This window comes from Abramis brama, assembly GCF_963993115.1.
Source record: "Abramis brama genome assembly, chromosome: 19".
NCBI lineage: Eukaryota > Metazoa > Chordata > Actinopteri > Cypriniformes > Leuciscidae > Abramis > Abramis brama.
The window spans coordinates 26,023,445-26,043,050 of NC_139981.1; the positions used below are offsets into that span (position 1 = coordinate 26,023,445).

At 41.2% G+C, this 19,606-nt stretch overlaps 1 protein-coding gene across 1 annotated transcript; it reads right to left on the bottom strand.

Moving 5' to 3' along the window:
• Positions 1-404: 404 nt before the first annotated feature.
• Positions 405-5,413, bottom strand: LOC311069721 (cytochrome c oxidase subunit 7A2-like, mitochondrial). The gene is made up of 3 exons (XM_084093103.1): positions 5,255-5,413; positions 4,262-4,396; positions 405-941 (listed from the first exon to the last, which is right to left on the bottom strand). Exons 1-3 carry the CDS (start codon positions 5,324-5,326, stop codon positions 798-800), a joined length of 351 nt encoding a protein of 116 aa, XP_083949229.1. The 5' UTR covers positions 5,327-5,413; the 3' UTR covers positions 405-797.
• Between the last annotated feature and the right edge of the window lie 14,193 nt (positions 5,414-19,606).

Genomic DNA, 19,606 nt, shown 5'->3' on the forward strand with positions numbered 1-19,606 from the left:
ATCAACCAAAGGAGGGAGAGCATTTTCACATTTGGCTCCGAAACTCTGGAATAGTCTTCCTGATACTGTTCGTTGCTCGGACTCGCTCTCCCAGTTTAAAACTAGATTAAAGACGCATCTTTTCGGCCAGGCATTCATATAATATTTTTAATCTTACAGTTCAAACTACAATCCGGCCTCTAGTTCATAAATGCCAGAGGAGAACTGGCCCCGACTGAGCCTGGGTTCTCCCAAGGTTTTTTTTTTTTCTCCATTAGGTCACCTGATGGAGTTTTAGGACACCATTAGGTCACTTGATGGAGTTTTTTCGGTTCCTTGCCACTGTTGCCTTTGGCTTGCTCAGTTGGGGATATTTTGGGGATATTTAATTTTATTTTATCAATCAATAAATTCCACTAGAAACAAACCTTGTTGTATTATTTTATTTTAATTTAATACTGTGAAGCTGCTTTGATACAATCTGTATTGTGAAAAGCGCTATACAAATATACTTGATTTGATTTGATAAATGTATATATCCAATGAAGTACAATCTCAAACTCAATGAATTCTTCAGACAGTTGGTTCAATTAGTTAGGAGGCTGCTTCTCAAAATGATCAAGATGTACTTGCAAAATCAGTGAAATAAAAACATTGGAGTAAATAAGAGCAGTTTTACAGAAGTGAAATAGCATCATAAACAATTATGTGACTCTTTGAGAGCAAAATGACAAAAGTCCATGTCATCAGTCCAACCATAATAATTCTAATATTGAACTATACAGGGCACAAGCGTGGGGGGGGGGGGGGGGGGGGGGTCACTGTGGTTTTCGGGGCTGGGCAGCAATATAGAGGGCCATTAAACAGTAGAGGGCGCCACCAATTGTCAAGCCCATTGTGGTCCTATACAGCATTTTGTCCATGACTCCACGTTTCAGGTGAACCGGTGCTCCATCAGTTTTCTGTAACAGGTCATATAGTTTAATACACACACAAGTATTTTTGCTCATTCAATTTAGAAATGCAATACTAAATACAATCAGTTTAAATTTGCACAATGGAAGTTAACTATTTGCAGTTAATTCAATTCTACAATAATAATTTTTGTTGGCAGAACAAGAACAAGTACAGAAACCCAGATCCAGACTCAGGTGTTGGAAAATGATTCACACTAGGGCTGGGTTGACAATAAGAAGGTATGTTGAAAGAAACATTACAACTGAACTCAAACAGTGTTTCATCCACATAAATATGGAGCTTATAATATGACAAAAATGATTTGAATTATTTGCAAGTGTAACCTAACAAAATAGAATTTTAGGTGGTAGTTTAAATAGTTCTGAATTTGATTTTTTTTAAACGAATATTGAACATTTGAAATTTAACAAATTGAAATGTTTTTATGGCTGAATTTTATAGAAATGTATTTTCAAACAGCTAGTTTTTTTGTTCTGAATTCTTATACTGCAAATATTCAGTTAAAAAAAAATACAGATTCAAGTTTTCAAGATGAAGAAATTCGGAACTTCAAATTCAGTTTTCTAAAATTCAATCTCAAAAATTCTAACTCAAAAATTCCAGATCTTACAGAAAGTAGGTCACAGGTCATCCACAGGGAAGAGTAAAGGATCTCAGATAAGTCAAACAGAGCATTTTGGCTGCACTGCAGTAGTTTTCTGCCGCAAACGCGGTGGTGGTTCAAGAGAATCCGTGTATCTTTCGTTCAGTCGTTTTTTTTATTTAATATTAAGAGTAGAAAAATGAGAAAACAGCTTGAGTATTAGATTTCTAATATTCTAGTAATAATAGTCCGCTGCAGCAGTTGCACGGAGCTTACAAAACTTAAAGCGTGTATTGCAACTATAGGCTACATTTAATTTTCTCATCAAACAACTAGACTAATGAATGGCTCGGTACAACAGAAGAGCCTAGAAAGGGCTTTTTCTCTGTGTAGACCAGCAGTTGGTCTGAATTTGCTATAACCTATAGCCTATTTTCCGGACTGTATAAGCTAAATCACGTTTTATCATGAAACACGCTGTGATTTATTCCAAAGTGACTCAGGCATATATAATGCATTTAACGTTAAATAATCTAAATGTTGACTTTCAAAAGTAGGCGCGTCAAGAAGGCTATTCTCTGTATTTTGGTTCATTTTTGGTGAGCGCCAGAAAGATCTAAAGAGACCGAGATGCGCTAAAGCAGCGCATCATATTGTTTTATTTATTTTTCAATGGCATGATATTTTGTAGTCATTTTGAATGTACACAAATAAAAATATACATTTTACTGTTTCGAATGATGTCATATTATCTGTATGACTATAAATAACAGAGTATTAACCCCTTAAACCCTAAGCGTCCCGCCGGCGGGACGGCACCCCATGAAAAAAATTCATTTATTTACCAGCAGTGGAACAAATCCAAGTGATGGCGCAGGCGCATCGCGCTCTCACACAACATAGTATCAGTTCTGGCGTTGCTTGCTTCATATCGCAGACTGTTCATTATCAAAATAAAACACAGTCAACCAAACATATAAAATGTTATTCTGACTAATTTAATTGGTCTGTTGTACAATATAAAGGGCAAGCTGTGCCGCACACAGTCTTGTTATTCCAAACATTTCCCTTGCTGTGAAGACGCTGATTTAGCCTATATGTGTATTTTGGGACTCGACTTTAGTATGACATCATTCGAAACAGTAAAATGTATATTTTTATTTGTGTACATTCAAAATGACTACAAAATATCATGCCATTGAAAAATAAATAAAACAACATGATGTGCTGCTTTAGCGCATCTCGGTCTCTTTAGATCTTTCTGGCGCTCACCAAAAATGAACCAAAATACAGAGAATAGCCTTCTTGGCGCGCCTACTCTTGAAAGTCAACATTTAAATTATTTAACGTTAAATGCATTATATATGCCTGAGTCACTTTGGAATAAATCACAGCGTGTTTCATGATAAAACGTGACTTAGCCTATACAGTCCGGAAAATAGGCTATAGGTTATAGCAAATTCAGACCAACTGCTGGTCTACACAGAGAAAAAGCCCTTTCTAGGCTCTTCTGTTGTACCGAGCCATTCGTTAGTCTAATTGTTTGATGAGAAAATTAAATGTAGCCTATAGTTGCAATACACGCGTTAAGTTTTGTAAGCTCCGTGCAACTGCTGCAGCGGACTATTATTACTAGAATATTAGAAATCTAATACTCAAGCTGTTTTCTCATTTTTCTACTCTTAATATTAAATAAAAAAAACGACTGAACGAAAGATACACGGATTCTCTTGAACCACCACCGCGTTTGTGGCAGAAAACTACTGCAGTGCAGCCAAAATGCTCTGTTCGACTTATCTGAGATCCTTTACTCTTCCCTGTGGATGACCTGTGACCTACTTTCTGTAAGATCTGAATTTTTGAGTTTGAATTTTAGAAAACTGAATTTGAAGTTCCGAATTTCTTCATCTTGAAAACTTGAATCTGTATTTTTTCAAATCATTTTGTCATATTATAAGCTCCACACATAAAGATGTCTATAAAACTGTTTGCAAACTACATTACATTTACCTGAGGAAAGCCATTCAATATCCATAGCTTGTTATATTTTTACTTAACTTGTTTTCATGTCTCAAGATGCAAATTCCTCCCTCAACGTCAGTTGCCTCCGTAATAATCTTCTGATACGTGCATGTTTAAGTGAAAATCGCTGCACTGCATAAGTGATAAATCTATTAGGCAATCTATTAGTGAGAGCATGTTTCTTCAAAAAGTTGCATTGTAATGGCGCAAGCTTGCTCAGGCACGCAATGCTAAAGTGCAATGTGAGTGCAGGCCAGTGGGGGAGTGGGGACAATTGTGCTTGGACACAGTACAAGGCAACCGTTCCTAGTGAGAGTAGTATGCCCTAAATCACTGGGTAATGAAAAAATAATAATAATAATTTGCACATGGACTCAACAAAAAGAACTAAATTGGTAAAAATACACCGTTACCACTATATACAATTACTGACAACATAATATATTTGTCATACTACCCATTACTTTCTAACATTTCAAATGTTTTAAAACATTTAATTTCACATTTTTTAGATAATCAAGACTGATATTATTGTTAATTTAATATACAAAACATTACAGAGCTGATCAAAAGTGTAACAAAGTGAAAGTATTTCAGTAACAGATGCTGCACACATAGTTTTTGTAATGATCACTCCAAACAGTTTAACTCTCTAAACAGTTACAGACAGAAGAATGAAAATGTCAGTCAGTGTCATACCTGGAAAATCTTCTGCAGCTCAGGGACATTGTTTACTCCCATGTAGTGTGCCAATGACCCAGTCTCTGAAACAACCTTGGTTGGTGAAGCAAAGACCATCTGAGGAACTTGAGCAGGCACCGTGGGCTTCAGCCCCTTACAGAACAAAAACAATGACATGAAGTTTGTTTGTTGTTTAGGTCTGCAGCACATAAAACAATCTTTTGAACCTAGATAGACTAATTAAGATCAAACATCCAACACCAAATCAATTAGTGCACCATCATGGCTACTCAATATACTAATGGTGTTTTGTAACTTTACAGATGCTGTCACTATAAATTGTTGCAGAAAGAAAAGTAGATTCAGGAAGATTCTTCAAAAGGTCTCCTTTTCTGTTACATGAAAAAATAACGAAAGACATGTGGGTGAGAAAATAATTATCATTAACAGTATTTTCATTTTAGCAAACTATTTTTTGATGCAAGTAACAAGTCAAATAGACAAAGTGCATATCTAACCTTAGTTTTAAAAGAGAAAGCTTGCAAGTAGAAAGAAATGGATCTTTGAATTCTACAGCTGTCTTTGACATCAAGCAAATAGACCTTAACGACTACTATTTAACTTCTTCTAATTATTTAGTACAAGTACACTTAAGATCTGTTTATACTAAAACAGGTATGCACCCTCTCAACAGCTGGCTTTCAAAAACTCAAAGGAATCGTGTGACAAGGGACTACAACATTCTGCGAAGCTGCAAAGGATCCAGATCCAGTGGTATCCACCACTGCAGCTCCAGTGTCCGTCTTTAATTACTCGGATCCATTGACGTTAATGATAAACGTAGACAGCGTTACTTAAGAAGGCAACTTTGACAGAGGATCGAGCGAAGATGACAGTTTATCAGTAAGTTACAATGAAGAGAGACTTGCGCAATGACTGTGAAGCGCTTCCTGTGAAGGTCATACCAGACTTCTCGCTTCTCATAAAACAACAGCGGAATGTTTGACTTACCTGTGGACTATAAGCAGAATCGGCTGTGGCTCGCGTTAATTTCCCAGTGACTCCGCTGACTCTATAGTACATTTTTGTTGATAATAATGTGAGTCACCGCAGACAGGATCGTGTCCCACCACCTGCTCGCTATGCCCGACAGTGAATGGACCCAGGCGGAAATGACGACTTCTTCTTCTTTCTTGTTTTACAGCAGTTGGCATCAAGCTAGTTGGTGCATTACCGCCACCTTCTGCTCCGGAGTGTGGTTTAGATAACAGGTTTAAAATCTATTATCCTTACCCTTTCTTCCCCGCTAATACACGCATATTTACTCACTCACTCACTCTCTTACAGACAGACACACACACACACACACTCTCTCTCTCTCTCTCTCTCTCTCTCACACACACACACCAAAAAAATAACTAGCTGCTATATACTAGGCTACTACTAATATTATAATACATTCCTCACCTTCAAATGCTATTGAAAACCCTGATTCTCTTAGAAAAGTCATTAGTACTCTGATCTGTGCCCTATCTTTCATGTTCAGTAACCTTTCAACGTGAACTTCTGCACCCTTCCTCAGTTTATTCCTCATTATATCTCCTACAAGTCAAGATTATGTGCTCCACTGATTCCTCTTCCTCCTTTCGTGTTTACCATTAATTTTTCAACATCTCTCTGCCAATTACTTTCAAGTTTGTACAGAAATGTACATAGGAGCTCATGAAAGAAGAGCTTTAGGTTTTGAATAACAGAGTGATATATCCAAAAATATAATATTATGGCAAAGGTGTTTGCAATGCAAGACAAATGTTTGCATTTGAGATGTGTTTGTGATATTTTGAATGCAGTGCTTCATTTTGCAAGAGATGTGAGGCATTTTGCATTTTGTGTGGGCAATTCTTTATATCTGCCATCTCATTTCCCCTAATCTCTACATGCGCTGGAACCCATACATTTTACCTGACTATCTTTATAAGGGGTGGTATAATGCCCTTTTCACATGTCCCCAGAGTGTGTATGTGAAGTTTTAGCTCAAAATACCCCACAGATATTTTTATATAGCATAATAAAGTTGTCACTTTTTGAGGGTGAGCAAAAACGCACCGTTTTTGTGTCAATCCCTTTAAATGCAAATGAGCTGCTGCTCCCGGCACAGGGGGCGGAGCTACAACAGCTTGCACTCACACAGACACTGAAAATTTAAAAAACATTACAGTTTTTCTCGATTGCTTAAACACATTTCTTGAAACTATGCCTCGTATTCTCAAAACTGTAAACTCAAATCCATAACGTCTCACCCAATTCCCCAAACATCCTATTTTCAGGTCAAAATGAAGCTCTACACTCAAAACCATTCACTCTTGATGAAAAACCAAACTTTGCCCTCAGACAGGACACACAAGCCCACAAAATCATACACACTACAACATAGTCTTACACACTAGTGCAATAAATTCAAAACAACATTTCCAAAACTGGTAAGTTATGTTGCTTGTGTGCTCAGTTGGATTAAATAATAGACAGATGTATTAAACTGAACAAGAAGAGATGCAAATCAAAAGTTTGATAGTAAGAGCTTTATGAAAGGCAGTTACTGTGAATGAAACATTTATGTAGATGAAACACTTATTTTGTGTTGTGAAAAGGATACTTTGTGATTTTGTATTGTACTTACACAATTGAAAACATGAGGAAATGTTTGAAAAAAGTGCACTTTTGATGATCTGTTGTGATATTAGCACTAAGAGTTTTGAAAATGTACACCTTACTTGTGAAAATAGTACCAAAGCGAAAGAAAAAAAAACTGTAATGTCAATCTGCCGCTGGATTCTGACATCAACCTGATTTTCATTTTCAACGTTGGGTTTGGTCTTCTAAATGCAAATTTTGTCATTGTTTTGGTGCACACTAGCTTATAGATAATAGTAAGGCTAACATATTCATACTAAAAGCCAAAAAAACTTTAAATAGGGCACTATTTGAGGAAACAGCCATTTGGGTGTCTGAAACCATTTTGGACGTTATTGAGTGCACTTATTCAATCTCACATTCAGTCCGACTATGGAACTGTGTTCTAGAAATAAATTTGATATTGATATGAGGGTAGGCAGGCATAGATTCAGAGACATAAGTTACTGTAAGTATTACACACAACAATGCAACAATAAATAAAACAATGCATTGACATTTACTTTTGATACTTAAGTACTTTTAAAAACAAGTAGGCTACTTCTGTACTTTTACTTAAGTAAAAATCGGTCTTTACAACTTTTACTTGTAACAGAGTAATATTTGACCAGTAGTATCTGTACTTTCACTCAAGTAGGAAGTTGTGTACTTTGTCCACCTCTGAAAACATCTGTTCATAATCTGTGATTACACAATTCCAATATGAATAGCACTGGGAGGCGTCTGGAGTAACTCTGCACTGATCAATCCACATTTTTAAGCCAGCTAATTTTACAGTAGGCTCATATTCAGAATGTCCTTCTCGTATAACGCCAACGACCGCACAAATGGGCTTCCTTTGTGATGGTCTGCTATTTTTCACAAAGGAAGCTCAGTCAGTCAGTCAGTCAGTCAGATAGATAGATAGATAGATGGATGGATGGATGGATGGATAGAGAGAGAGAGAGATGGATAGATAGATAGATAGATAGATAGATAGATAGATAGATAGATAGATAGATAGATAGATTATCCTTAATTTTGTATTCATTGTCAACGCAGTGCGGCAGCCGGCAGACCATGACAGGCTGTATAAGCGTGCTCATTGGTTGCCCGGCGGCAACTGCTGCAGCCTACCAGTGAGCCCTGTGTGACGTCGCGCCCTCCACACCCTTCTAACCGTCAAGATGGGTGTGGCCAATGTGTATATAAGGAGGGCTCGCGGGCTGAGAATCTGGTTTTCATAGTCTGAAGCACAAAAGCTCGTGGCACGTCACGGCAGGTTACGCAATACTCGTTCCCTCTTCTAGAGAGAACCAAGGTTACATTAGGTAACCGAGTACATTCTCTTACGAGAGGTTCTCTCGTATTGCGTAAGTTGCTTACGCTACGGGAACCCCTTGTCAACGGCGTGCGCGCCGAGCATCCAGCACATGAGTCCCAGGGAGACCGGGGAAAACAACATGCTGAAACAGGTGGCCGGTCGGAGAAACGGGCCAGCACATGTACAAAGCACTTCACTTCATATATAAAATAGAGCGGCACAGCCGGTCTATATATATCAATGTAAACAATGCGGCCAGTAGCACGGGCCCGCATAGTACATAAGCACATATTAGGGGAAAAATAGAGCAGTCTCACCGGTCTATGTGTGGAGAGAATAATCCCCAGCGCAACCGAGTGTAGGACAGGCGGCCAGCGGCGCGGGCCAGCACCGGTACACAAGCGCGTAGTGGGGAACAAAGGAACAGAGCGGCATAGCCGGTCTGTGTACAAAAACACTCTTCCCTTGGTGCCATACCAGAAATATTACCAGTACGTGAACGTAGTCTGCACATGAGCGACTGGGCAGAACATACATGCCACTTATACTGACAACAGTTTAGCCTGCAAGGCGGGTACTTCCAGGTTATAAAACCTCACGAATGTCGATGGGGAGGCCCAACCCGCCGCCATACAAATATCGTGGATAGAAATTCCGCTGGACCAGGCCCACGAAGAGGCGATGCCTCTAGTGGAGTGGGCTCTGATACCCAAAGGGCACTGCAGGTGTTTGGAGGCGTAAGCTGCTGCAACCGCGTCCACTATCCACCTGGACAGGCTCTGTTTCGAGGCGGCGAGACCTTTGGTGCGCCCGCCGAAAGAGACAAAGAGCTGCTCGGAACGCCTAAAAGCGGCGGAGCGCGTAATGTAAACTCTCAGCGCCCTGACGGGGCATAGGAGGTTATCACTGTCCCCACTATCGGATGCTGGCAGAGCCGAAAGGGAGATGATTTGCGCCCTAAAGGGGGTACCAATCGCTTTGGGGATGTAACCGTGTCTCGGTCTGAGAATGACTTTAGAGTCATTTGGTCCGAACTCAGAGCTATCAGAAAAACGGTTTTGAGCGAAAGGTACTTCAAATCCACGGATTCAAGCGGTTCAAAGGGAAAGCCTTCAGGGCCTCCAGGACCAAGGACAGATCCCAAATAGGAACCGAGGGGGGGCCGCGGGGGATTCATCCGTCTGGCTCCTCTGAGGAAACGGATAATAAGCTCGTTCCTTCCTATTGCACGGCTGCGCGTCGTCTCAGCAAACGCTGCAATAGCCGCCACATACACTTTGAGCGTGGAAGGGGACCTGCCCTTGTCCAACAGCTCCTGTAGGAAGGAGAGCACCCGCGGGACCTCACATGTGCGTGGATCCAGGCTCTTAGTAGCGCACCATTTAGCGAACACAGACCATTTAGACGCATAGAGCCTTCTCATAGAGGGAGCTCTAGACTGCGTGATCGTGTTTACGAACCCTTCTGGTAGGTAAACGGGTATCCGTTGATTATCCACGCATGCAGAGACCAGCGCTCTGGATGGGGATGCCAGATCGATCCACCGGCTTGAGAGAGGAGATCCTTTCTCACCGGGATCGGCCATGGGGATAAGTGCGACAGCCTCACTAGCTCTGGGTACCAGATTTGGTTCTCCCAACGCGGGGCTATAAGAAGCACTGGGTGGTGCGTTTCCCTGATCCTCGTGATGACCTGTGGTAACAGGGAGATCGGAGGGAAAGCGTACAGCGGGAGGCTGGGCCAGGTCTGGGCCAGCGCGTCCTTGCTCCTTGAGAAGAACATTGGGCAGTGAGCGTTGTCTTTCGACGCAAAGAGGTTGACTTCCGCTCTGCCGAATAGGCGCCAGAGCAACTGGACTGTCTGGGGGTGCAGGGACCATTCTCCCGGGCGAATGATGTCACTGGACAGTCTGTCTGGGCCGACATTCAGGTGGCCCGGCACGTGCGCGGCTCTCAGCGAGCGCAACGAGCGATGAGCCCACACGAGAAGGCGTTCTGTCAGTTTGCACAGGTTCCTGGACCTGACACCGCCCTGTCGGTTCACATAGGACACCACGGACATGTTGTCCGAGCGGACTAGCACATGGTGATCCCGTATGAGTGGGAGGAAACGCTTGAGCGCGTTCTCGACCGCTATCATCTCCAAACAGTTTATGTGGAGGGATTTCTCCTGGTCTGACCACAGGCCAAAGACAGGTTTGCCCTCGAACAGAGCGCCCCAACCTAAGGTGGAAGCGTCCGTCGAGATAACTTTGCGGTGCGAGACGGCTCCCATTGTCACTCCCCGCTGGTACTAGTCGGCCGCTAACCAGGGCTTCAGTGCTGAAACGCAGCTCTGAGTCACTCTGATCTGAATGCCGCCGGAAGCCCATGCTCTGTGCGGCACTCGGGCGTTCAACCAGCGTTGTAGTGGGCGCATACGCAATAGACCCAGCTGAAGCACTGCTGCAGCTGAAGCCATACAACCCAGCATCCTCTGAAAAGTCTTGAGAGGTGCGGTGCTGCCCGGCTGGAAAGACGCGGCCAGGCGTCGAATACAGCACGTGCGCTGTGTCGACAGGCGGGTCGTCATTGCCACAGAGTCCAGATCCAAACCCAGAAAAGAGGTTGACTGACTGGGCACTAATGAGCTCTTGGTCCAGTTGACCGTGAGCCCCAGGCTTTCCAGGTGGCTAAGAAGCACTGTTCTGCGGGCGATAAGCTCTGCCTCTGACTGTGCTTGAATTAGCCAATCGTCCAAATAGTTCAAAATTCGCATTCCCTGACCTCTCAGGGGAGCGAGAGCCGTGTCCATGCACTTCGTGAATGTGCGGGGTGCTAAAGACAGGCCGAACGGCAGGACGGTGTATTGACATACCTGACCGTCGAAGGCGAATCTCAAGAATGGCCTGTGACGGGGTATTATCTGGATCTGAAAGTACGCGTCTTTTAGATCGAGAGAGATAAACCAGTCCCTCGGGCGAATCTGCGCGAGGATCTGCCTGGTTGTGACCATTTTGAACGGTCTTCTCATAAGAGCCTTTCGCGTGTGCAGCCAGGGGCAGAATGGCCTCCGAGCTCTGATTGCCGCGCGTCGCGGGCTCAAGAGCTCGAAACGGAGGTGCTTAAATACGGCGGCTCGCATGCAGCGATAGCTGGCCGTTTTACACACAGTGTCCCGGTGGCTTTGGACGGGGACTGGCAGGCTTTTGCCTGCTTTATGAGAGTGGGCTCTGTGAGAGACATGGGATTTATAGTGCTTGTGTGCAGGGGTGAACACGGAAACGTGGGCACATTCACTGCATTTGAAACACATGCGGCGTGAGCCGTGCAACCAGACATTATACTCATTTGAGATTTCTCTGGGTCGCCGTGAGAACGGTGGTTGCGCGCAGGCGAGCGGGTAGATATACCGGCTCGTTGGCTGTGAGGTAAACATCTGCAGTAGCCGTGGCAACGGGGACTGACAGAGCGTGAAGCTTTGACGGTGGTCCAGCCGCAGCGGGACTTAACCGTCTTTTCTTCCCTCGTGTTTAGACGCTCATAAATACTCGAGCACCATGAGTAGGAGTGGTGCGAGAGGCGGGTTCGCTTTCTGTATGTAAGAAAAACTGGCCGCAAGCTCGGAGAAGCGAGCAGCATAAATTTTCATCTGCCGCAAGAGCCGGGATCGAACACGGGTCTCTGGTGCGAAAGCCTATGATTCTGCCACTGAGCCACAGGGGAGAACACTTTAGCTCTTGTTTAGCGCGAGCATAAGAGAGAGCGACCTCATGTTTGTTTGCAGGCGTGCGTGTATTAAAACAGGCTCATTTACTGCAATAGTAATATTTCCAGCCGCCTGAACTTAAGAGGGGACTGAGAAATGTGTGAGAATTGGCGGCTTGTCCGGCCACAGCGGGACTAAAACACTCTCTCTCCTCTTTTTGCCGGTGAGTGAGGCGCGCGCGCTGAACGTTGCTCGTGACCGTCCGCTCTGTCATCCCTTGTGAACGGCGCAATCTGCGTGGCCCAACAAGGGGGAGAGCGGGTTCGCTTTCTGTATGTAAGAAAAGCTGGCCGCGAGCTTGGAGAAGCGAACAGCATAAATTTTTATCTGCCGCGAGAGCCGGGATCGAACACGGGTCTCTGGCGCGAAAGCCTAAGATTCATCATGTCCTGTGACGGCAGCCGCCCGTAGAGAGTGCGGTGGCGGCGTGCTCGCGGCCCAGGCAGAGAGCGCAGAAGAGGTGGCGGTCTCCGTTGCTGAGCGGGGCGCGGCACGAGCCGCAGGAAAAACGAGGCATTTTGACAAAAACGCCTCGTGCTCTTTTAGAACAGTGAGAGAAAGTGTGTGTCGCAGGGCGAACACATACAGCAGTAATAAAAGGATATAACGCCGGATAGCGTAGCAGGCACGGATGGCTGAAGGCGGCGAAGGCGGCCGGCTTCTTCAGGCGCTGTCCTAGGCTTGCTGGTCGCTGGTTTCAACGGTGGCGGCTCTCAAGATCCAGCGATGCGAAGAGCTTCGCTGAAGACAAGAAAATCAGATTCTCAGCCCGCGAGCCCTCCTTATATACACACTGGCCACACCCATCTTGACGGTTAGAAGGGTGTGGAGGGTGTGACGCTCATAGGGTGTGACGTCACACAGGGCTCACTGGTAGGCTGCAGCAGTTGCCGCCGGGCAACCAATGAGCACGCTTATACAGCCTGTCATGGTCTGCCGGCTGCCGCACTGCGTTGACAATGAATACAAAATTAAGGATAATTTTTTGGCTTCAGATCTCGAAGAAAGAGAACTTTCCCGTAGCGTAAGCAACTTACGCAATACGAGAGAACCTCTCGTAAGAGAACTACATGCAGGATTTTTAAACATCTTGTGTGGAGAAAATATTGTTTATTCTGGGCAGTATGGCAAGCCATGGCAAAAAGCAGGATAACTTGTAGGCTATAGCTTACTTGAAAGGAAAACAAATTTGCCGAGTAAAAACAGAGTTTGTGTTGTTGAATCATATTTTTTTTCTAGTAGGCTACATCTTAAAACATAGAGCTCATGTCATGACAAATAAAAGTTCCAGATGGACAAACATTAAATGCAAAAACCAGTGTGAATAACAATATCTTAAAATCAACTAGAGAGTGGATACACGTATATGGCCTATTTATGAATGAAATTCATGCATTTATTTGTCATTTAAACTGATCAGGGAAAGAGAGCAGAAAAAACGTATTATCCTGTCGCCCCCTCTAGTGGACAGCATTAAGTATTACGGCCTTCATTGCTCAGATAACGCAAGTCAATGGATTTTTTGGGAAAGTAAGTCTGACCAGTTAGAAAAGATATAAGCGAGTCAGACCAGTCTGAAGGTCTGAGCTGAATTTGGTAAAGCATTACATTTCTAGGCGGAGTCAATTTCTCATAATAATAATAAATAATAATAATAATAATGTTTAAATATATGCTGGCTGGCTTTCTTAAGCCAACATAATAAAGAAATCTCAGAGAAACATCGACCAATTCAGTATGTAATAAAATTGTATATAATACGTTTTATAATAAAACTAATAACATTTTAATGGTATGCTGTGCTCTTCAACCGACATGATTTGAATTAATCCCAAACCTGGTAATTTTGTCAGTATTAATGTACGTTCACTAATTCTAGCTCCTCTCTTTTCTGTCTCTTTCTTTTCATGTGAACTGAGTAGGCTACACATGCTTACATTCATAAATATGAATTTTGTTTCTATTAAATGTACACGCCTACATATCTCACGCCTATGTAAATAAATATTTACGCTTTGATGTAAATAAAAGACGAGAGTGGCAGCCTAAATGTTACGGACATTTCAGCCTATTATTATTTTTATTTCCACTTCTCTTTTATCCAGAGACACGGAAATATTTGCACTGTATTTATCAATGGGAAATACATCATGCTAAAATAATCTGTCATATAGGCTATACTGTGGCTCACATTATTGGGGTCGCTTGCAAGTCGCAGCAGCACGAATTACGTGACCCGGTCCTTGCCCGGTCCGTGTACTTTTTCGTTCATTCATTATTCTTTTTCGGAATGAAGATGAAATTTAAAAAAGGGTGCAGCTTGGTTTTTTGTTTAAAAGAAAAAAAATCAGAAATGGCTGTATTTTGTTTTCCAGATGTATTGTTATCATCAAATAATAGTATTAGAAAATTGGACGACATTTCCGATCGTTTTTTAATTTGTAAGATTTATTTGTACGTTTATTGTATTTAATTTGACTGATCCTATTTTTACCCGGAAGTAAATTACACCGTCGTGCGAAGTCATATATATATACACTATATGTCGCCTTGGCTACGGCAGTTCATTGGAACGAATGCGTCAATAGAGCCGCCATCTTGGAACAGGGGAGCCCCTCGATCCTCTTTAATGCATCAGCGTCAATGTAGGCTAAGGTCTAACGGAAATAATATCACCTAGTTTTTTTGGTTCGTTCCAACGGTCAGACATGTATTTATCATTGAGTCCAGAGAAAATTTAAGGTCTTGATATTAAGTTAATCTAATTATTTTTCAAAATATAATGCATAGTGCTAGTAGGCCTAAGTTTATTAGTCACATTCTTCCACTTGAGTAAACTTAGAATGAACTATCGCTACTAGTATATATATATATATATATATATATATATATATATATATATATATATATATATATACAGGGTGCGATTTGCCGGGGGGGATGCGTGGGATTTCCCCCTTTCTGGTCAATGTATCCCTGCCTCTGCTTAATTATTTTTATCCCCGGTGGGGATAAATTTATCCCCCCCTCAAAGTGATCAGTGCTACTTCACTAGTGGCGAGGAGGATCACAAAACTTATCACAGATCCGTGGTTTGATTAAAGTCCATTTTATTTTAAAATGCGCTACTTTGACTGGCTCCGCAGCCTCTCTGTAATCACCACTCTGCAGACTCGCTCAATGTCCCGCCCACGGCGCTATATGATTGGTTACACCTCACGAGTAATAGCCTATCAACACTTGCGAGACGGTTGCAGGTCTTTTTTTACGCCGCATATTCAGCATAAGCGGGAATAAACATCACAGTCTGATTATCTGTTTCTATGATGACAAGCAGCCCAGTCACACCACTAAGAATGGCCGAAGTTACACATACAGTGTTTTACTCAATTGAGGCTAAACGCAAAGGTTTTTTGATTACTCACTCACTCTTGAGTGACTTCAATGTTAAGTCAATGTAAAGACGCGTTTACGCGCGTCTAGAGGTCCTGGGCGCGAAGGCGTTTCGCGCGGCGCGGTAGACGCGAAGCTCGAATGAGGCGAATTGACTTTGTCGGCCCGGCCTGACACATTAACTGTAATTATGAGCCCGAGCCCGATTTAAACCCAGGGGTGGCGCCAGGGAAGTTGAGATGAAGCAAAGATGAAGTTGACGATCGCCATCTCCATAGTGAATGTGCATATAGCCTATGGATACATGCATGGATTACATCAGAGTGTTGCCTATTTCTTTTCGTTTTGAATTGTTTCGTTTAGACATTTCAAGCTTTCTTTAGATATATTTCTTAATATTCTCTTTGAGGCATACACTTAGATTCGGTTAATTTATGTTGAGATGCGCTCCAGTTAACGTGCACTGCAAGTGACCGCGGCGCGCCTCTATGATTATAGCCTATGTCTGCTATATTTGCTTCTTATTTATTAAATACATGCAATTCGTTGATGAAAAATGTATTAAAATTAAGATACAATTTATACAAAACGAAATTCACTTTAAAGAAAGGTTTTCTACAAAACAAAACTTAATGAAGTGGTCAAAATCATGTCTGACCCACTCCAAGTCTCCCGATATAGGCTACTGCACATCCTATCTTACTTGTGCTGTTCACTTTTCATAAATCAACATAGATGGAAAAAAATAACATTATAATATTGTAACAAATATGAAACTAAATGAGCTTATTTAATGGCTACAACACATATAGTAGGCCTACACAATCTCTGTACAAATTGCTGCACATTCATTTACTGCTTCTGAATTTTGCACACATAAGTTGAAAGGCATTTGTTTGTGCATAGTAAAACATATCTGCAACATTTATCAAGTTCACAGATAATTGTGCGTGCATTTATTAATTATTATCTTAATGAATAATGCAACAAGGACAAATCATGTAAACTGCCTTGTTTGTTTATTCAGAATGAAATGGATCGCAAATGTATCTGAATGAAGAAACGAAAAAAAAAAAAAAAAAAAAAAAAAAACGTGAACAATGATGAACACAGAAAATGAACAAGAATGAACTTTGGATGAACTTTGGATGGCCTAGGAGGAGTAGGCCTAGTAGGCTACAACTCTAATTTAATTCAACAAGGTTTTAGAATATAGAATATTTTTTAAACAAAATAAATATTTTTAAAGTTTATTATCCCGGGCCGGTGTGATGCGTGCGAGTGGAGGAGACGCTGAGCATGACACGTGACGTGTTGCATTTTGTAACACAAGTGCTGGATCAAGGGCCCGGCCCGGGTCGGGTCAAGTTCCGGCTCGGGCAGAGAATCTAAGCTCTGATTTATCTGATCCTGTCCATTAGCTTTGATCCATGTACTGCTTTTCAGAATGTCACCAAGTACAAATATTTATGTAATTTTTCAGCGCGAAAACTCTAGCTAGCTAGCTGGGAACAATGAAAAGGGTCCAGAGGAGCAAATGCAGTGAATGAAGTTCATGTTCTCATGATTTATTTTTATGAATAAAAATGTTTCAAAACACCCCCCCCCCCCCCCCCCCCCCCTTCTGTTTTTTTCACAAATCGCACCCTGTATATATATATATATATATATATATATATATATATATAAATGAGCATATATATATATATAAACTTGGCCACTAAATATTTAATATTTAATAAATTAAATAATTTTAATGATCACAATTAAAGTTTTAATTTGATTAAATTGAACAAGCGCAACATTCAGCATTCAATCAAATAATCTAAAAGATGTGTTATTATTAATAATGTTATTTCAACATAATATCTCGTTATTTCGACATAATAGCCTATGTGTGCGTGCAACAAGCAAGATGTGCATTTGTAAATCCGGTGAGGCGTGTACTGATTTTTATTAATAAACAAGTGTTTTCTCTGACAGTGTCGACTCGGCTGCAAAGATGAAGTTGACGATCGCCATATTCGTAGTGAACGCGCCTATAGCCTAGAGAGAAATGCACATAATGGATTACATAATCAGAGAGTAGCCTTTTTCTTTTCGTTTTGAATTATTTCGTTTATGTTTAAAGACATTTCAAGCTATTTGATGTATTTCTCATGTCTGTGTGAGGCATACACTGAGTTTCGCTCAGGATGTATGATGAGATGCGCTCCGGTTCACTTGCAATGCAATTGACCGCGCGGGCGCCTCCATGATTATTATTGTCTGTTATATTTGCTTCTTATTTATTAAATCCAGGAAAATGGTTGATGAAAAATGTATTAAAATTAAGATACAATTTATACAAAACGAAATTCACTTTAAAGAAAGGCTTTCTACAAAACAAAACGTAATGAAGTGGTCAAATTCATGTCTGACTCGCTCCATGTCTCCTGATATATATTGCACATCCTATCTTACTCGTTCACTTTTCATAAATCAACATAAATGGAAAAAAAATAACATTAATATTTAAACAAATATGAAACTAAATGCGCTTACCTATTTAATGGCTACAACAGTATAGTAGGCCTACAGACTCTCTATTTGTACAAATTGCTGCACATTCATTTAATTCTGAATTTTGCACACACAAGTTGAAAGGCGTTTGTTCAAATCAAGTTCACGGATAATTGTGCGTGCATTTATTAATCATTATGATACTAAAATCATAACAAAGTAGGCTATGCTATGTACAAAAAATCAGATGAGCACAGAATATGAATGCAACGTTTAATTACACGTTAAGACTTCGCACGACGGTGTAATTTACTTCCGGGTAAAGATAGGATCAGTCAAATGAAATACAATAAACGTACAAATAAATATTACAAATTAAAAAACGATCGGAAATGTCGTCCATTTTTCTAATAGGCCAGGCTACTATTATTTGATGACAACAACATTTGGAAAACAAAATACAGCCATTTCTGCTTTTTTTCTTTTAAACAAAAAACCAAGCTGCACCCTTTTTTAAATTTCATCTTTCATTCCGAAATAGAATAATGAATGAACGAAAAAGTACACGGACCTGTACGTTTTGACAGTTTGTTTTCCAGTTTGAAATGAAATAAGCAGAAACTAGAAAACGGCCCCTTTATTCGTTTTTTTTTTTCGTTTTTTCAAAAAATCGAAAAAACGAGATTTCGGCTTGATTTTTCGTTTTTTAGTTCACAGGCAAAAAACGAATAAATGACTTCAAAATTCGTTTTCCACATGTGGGCGGCCTGACACGCCCCCTTCCGCCGATTGGTCAAGCAAATCTGAGCATGTGACGTCATCAGTTGTCGCTCAGGTCTGTTCAACAAAATAATAGTCCTCTACTATGGCTACAGATTCTTAAACTGTACAGGGCAGGTCCTATTGGGCTTTCTTCTGTGCAACTTTACACGTTTCACAGAAATCTTTACATCAGAAATATTAATTATTAGACTGCCACCAGCCTGTTTTATTTAGCTGTGCGGAGTTAAATCTGTGTGGTGAAGCTGCGCTTGACAGCGCCGAGCGGGAGAGGCTCTGACCAATGTTCGGTCAGCAGTCAGAACTTTTCTTTTAGACGCTCCGTTTTGCCACGGGATGGTGATTGCAAATACTGTAATGCCAATCGGCTGAGGGTGGGTACCGATGATGGTGAAATACATTTTTACTGAAACTGTAATCATAGCCGTGACCCGCGAGAATGAGACAGATGATTGACAGGACGATAGCGGAGGCAATTAAAGGCGCAAGATAACTTCTGTTAACAAAAACATAAATAAAAAAGTGTTTCATATAAGTGACTTTGTCTTTGTTTTATTGTTTTTGTTGTTTTTAATCAAATAATTGTGAACCACAAACTGAGCCTTCATTTTAAAGGGCAATTTCCAAATATATTTTATTTATTTGTTATAATATGGGTATTTTATAATACAGCATAAATAAAAACAAACACACGTAATATGTATGCCTATAGGCAAAACACCACAGTTTTTTGGTTTTGTTTGTGTAAACTTTTATCCCCAACCATATTTCTTCATGGGCTCCACGCCAGGGGTCACGCTCAGCACCCCTACTTCCCATGGTACTAACTGTAATTAACAGTATGCTGACCCAGTTTATATGTAAAATCTTTGGTATATGTAATCTATATGTAATATCTAAAAACACTTTACAGTGTGATGGAAATAAACTTTTCTTAAAGCGTCTTG

Excerpts from the sequence above, each read along its gene's own strand:
- LOC311069721 (XM_084093103.1), bottom strand. The coding sequence starts at position 5,326 with ATGTACTATAGAGTCAGCGGAGTCACTGGGAAATTAACGCGAGCCACA. Across the intron at positions 4,397-5,254 it reads ATTCTGCTTATAGTCCACAG|GGGCTGAAGCCCACGGTGCC; the intron begins GTAAGTCAAACA and ends TTGTTCTGTAAG. Across the intron at positions 942-4,261 it reads AGCTGCAGAAGATTTTCCAG|AAAACTGATGGAGCACCGGT; the intron begins GTATGACACTGA and ends GACCTGTTACAG.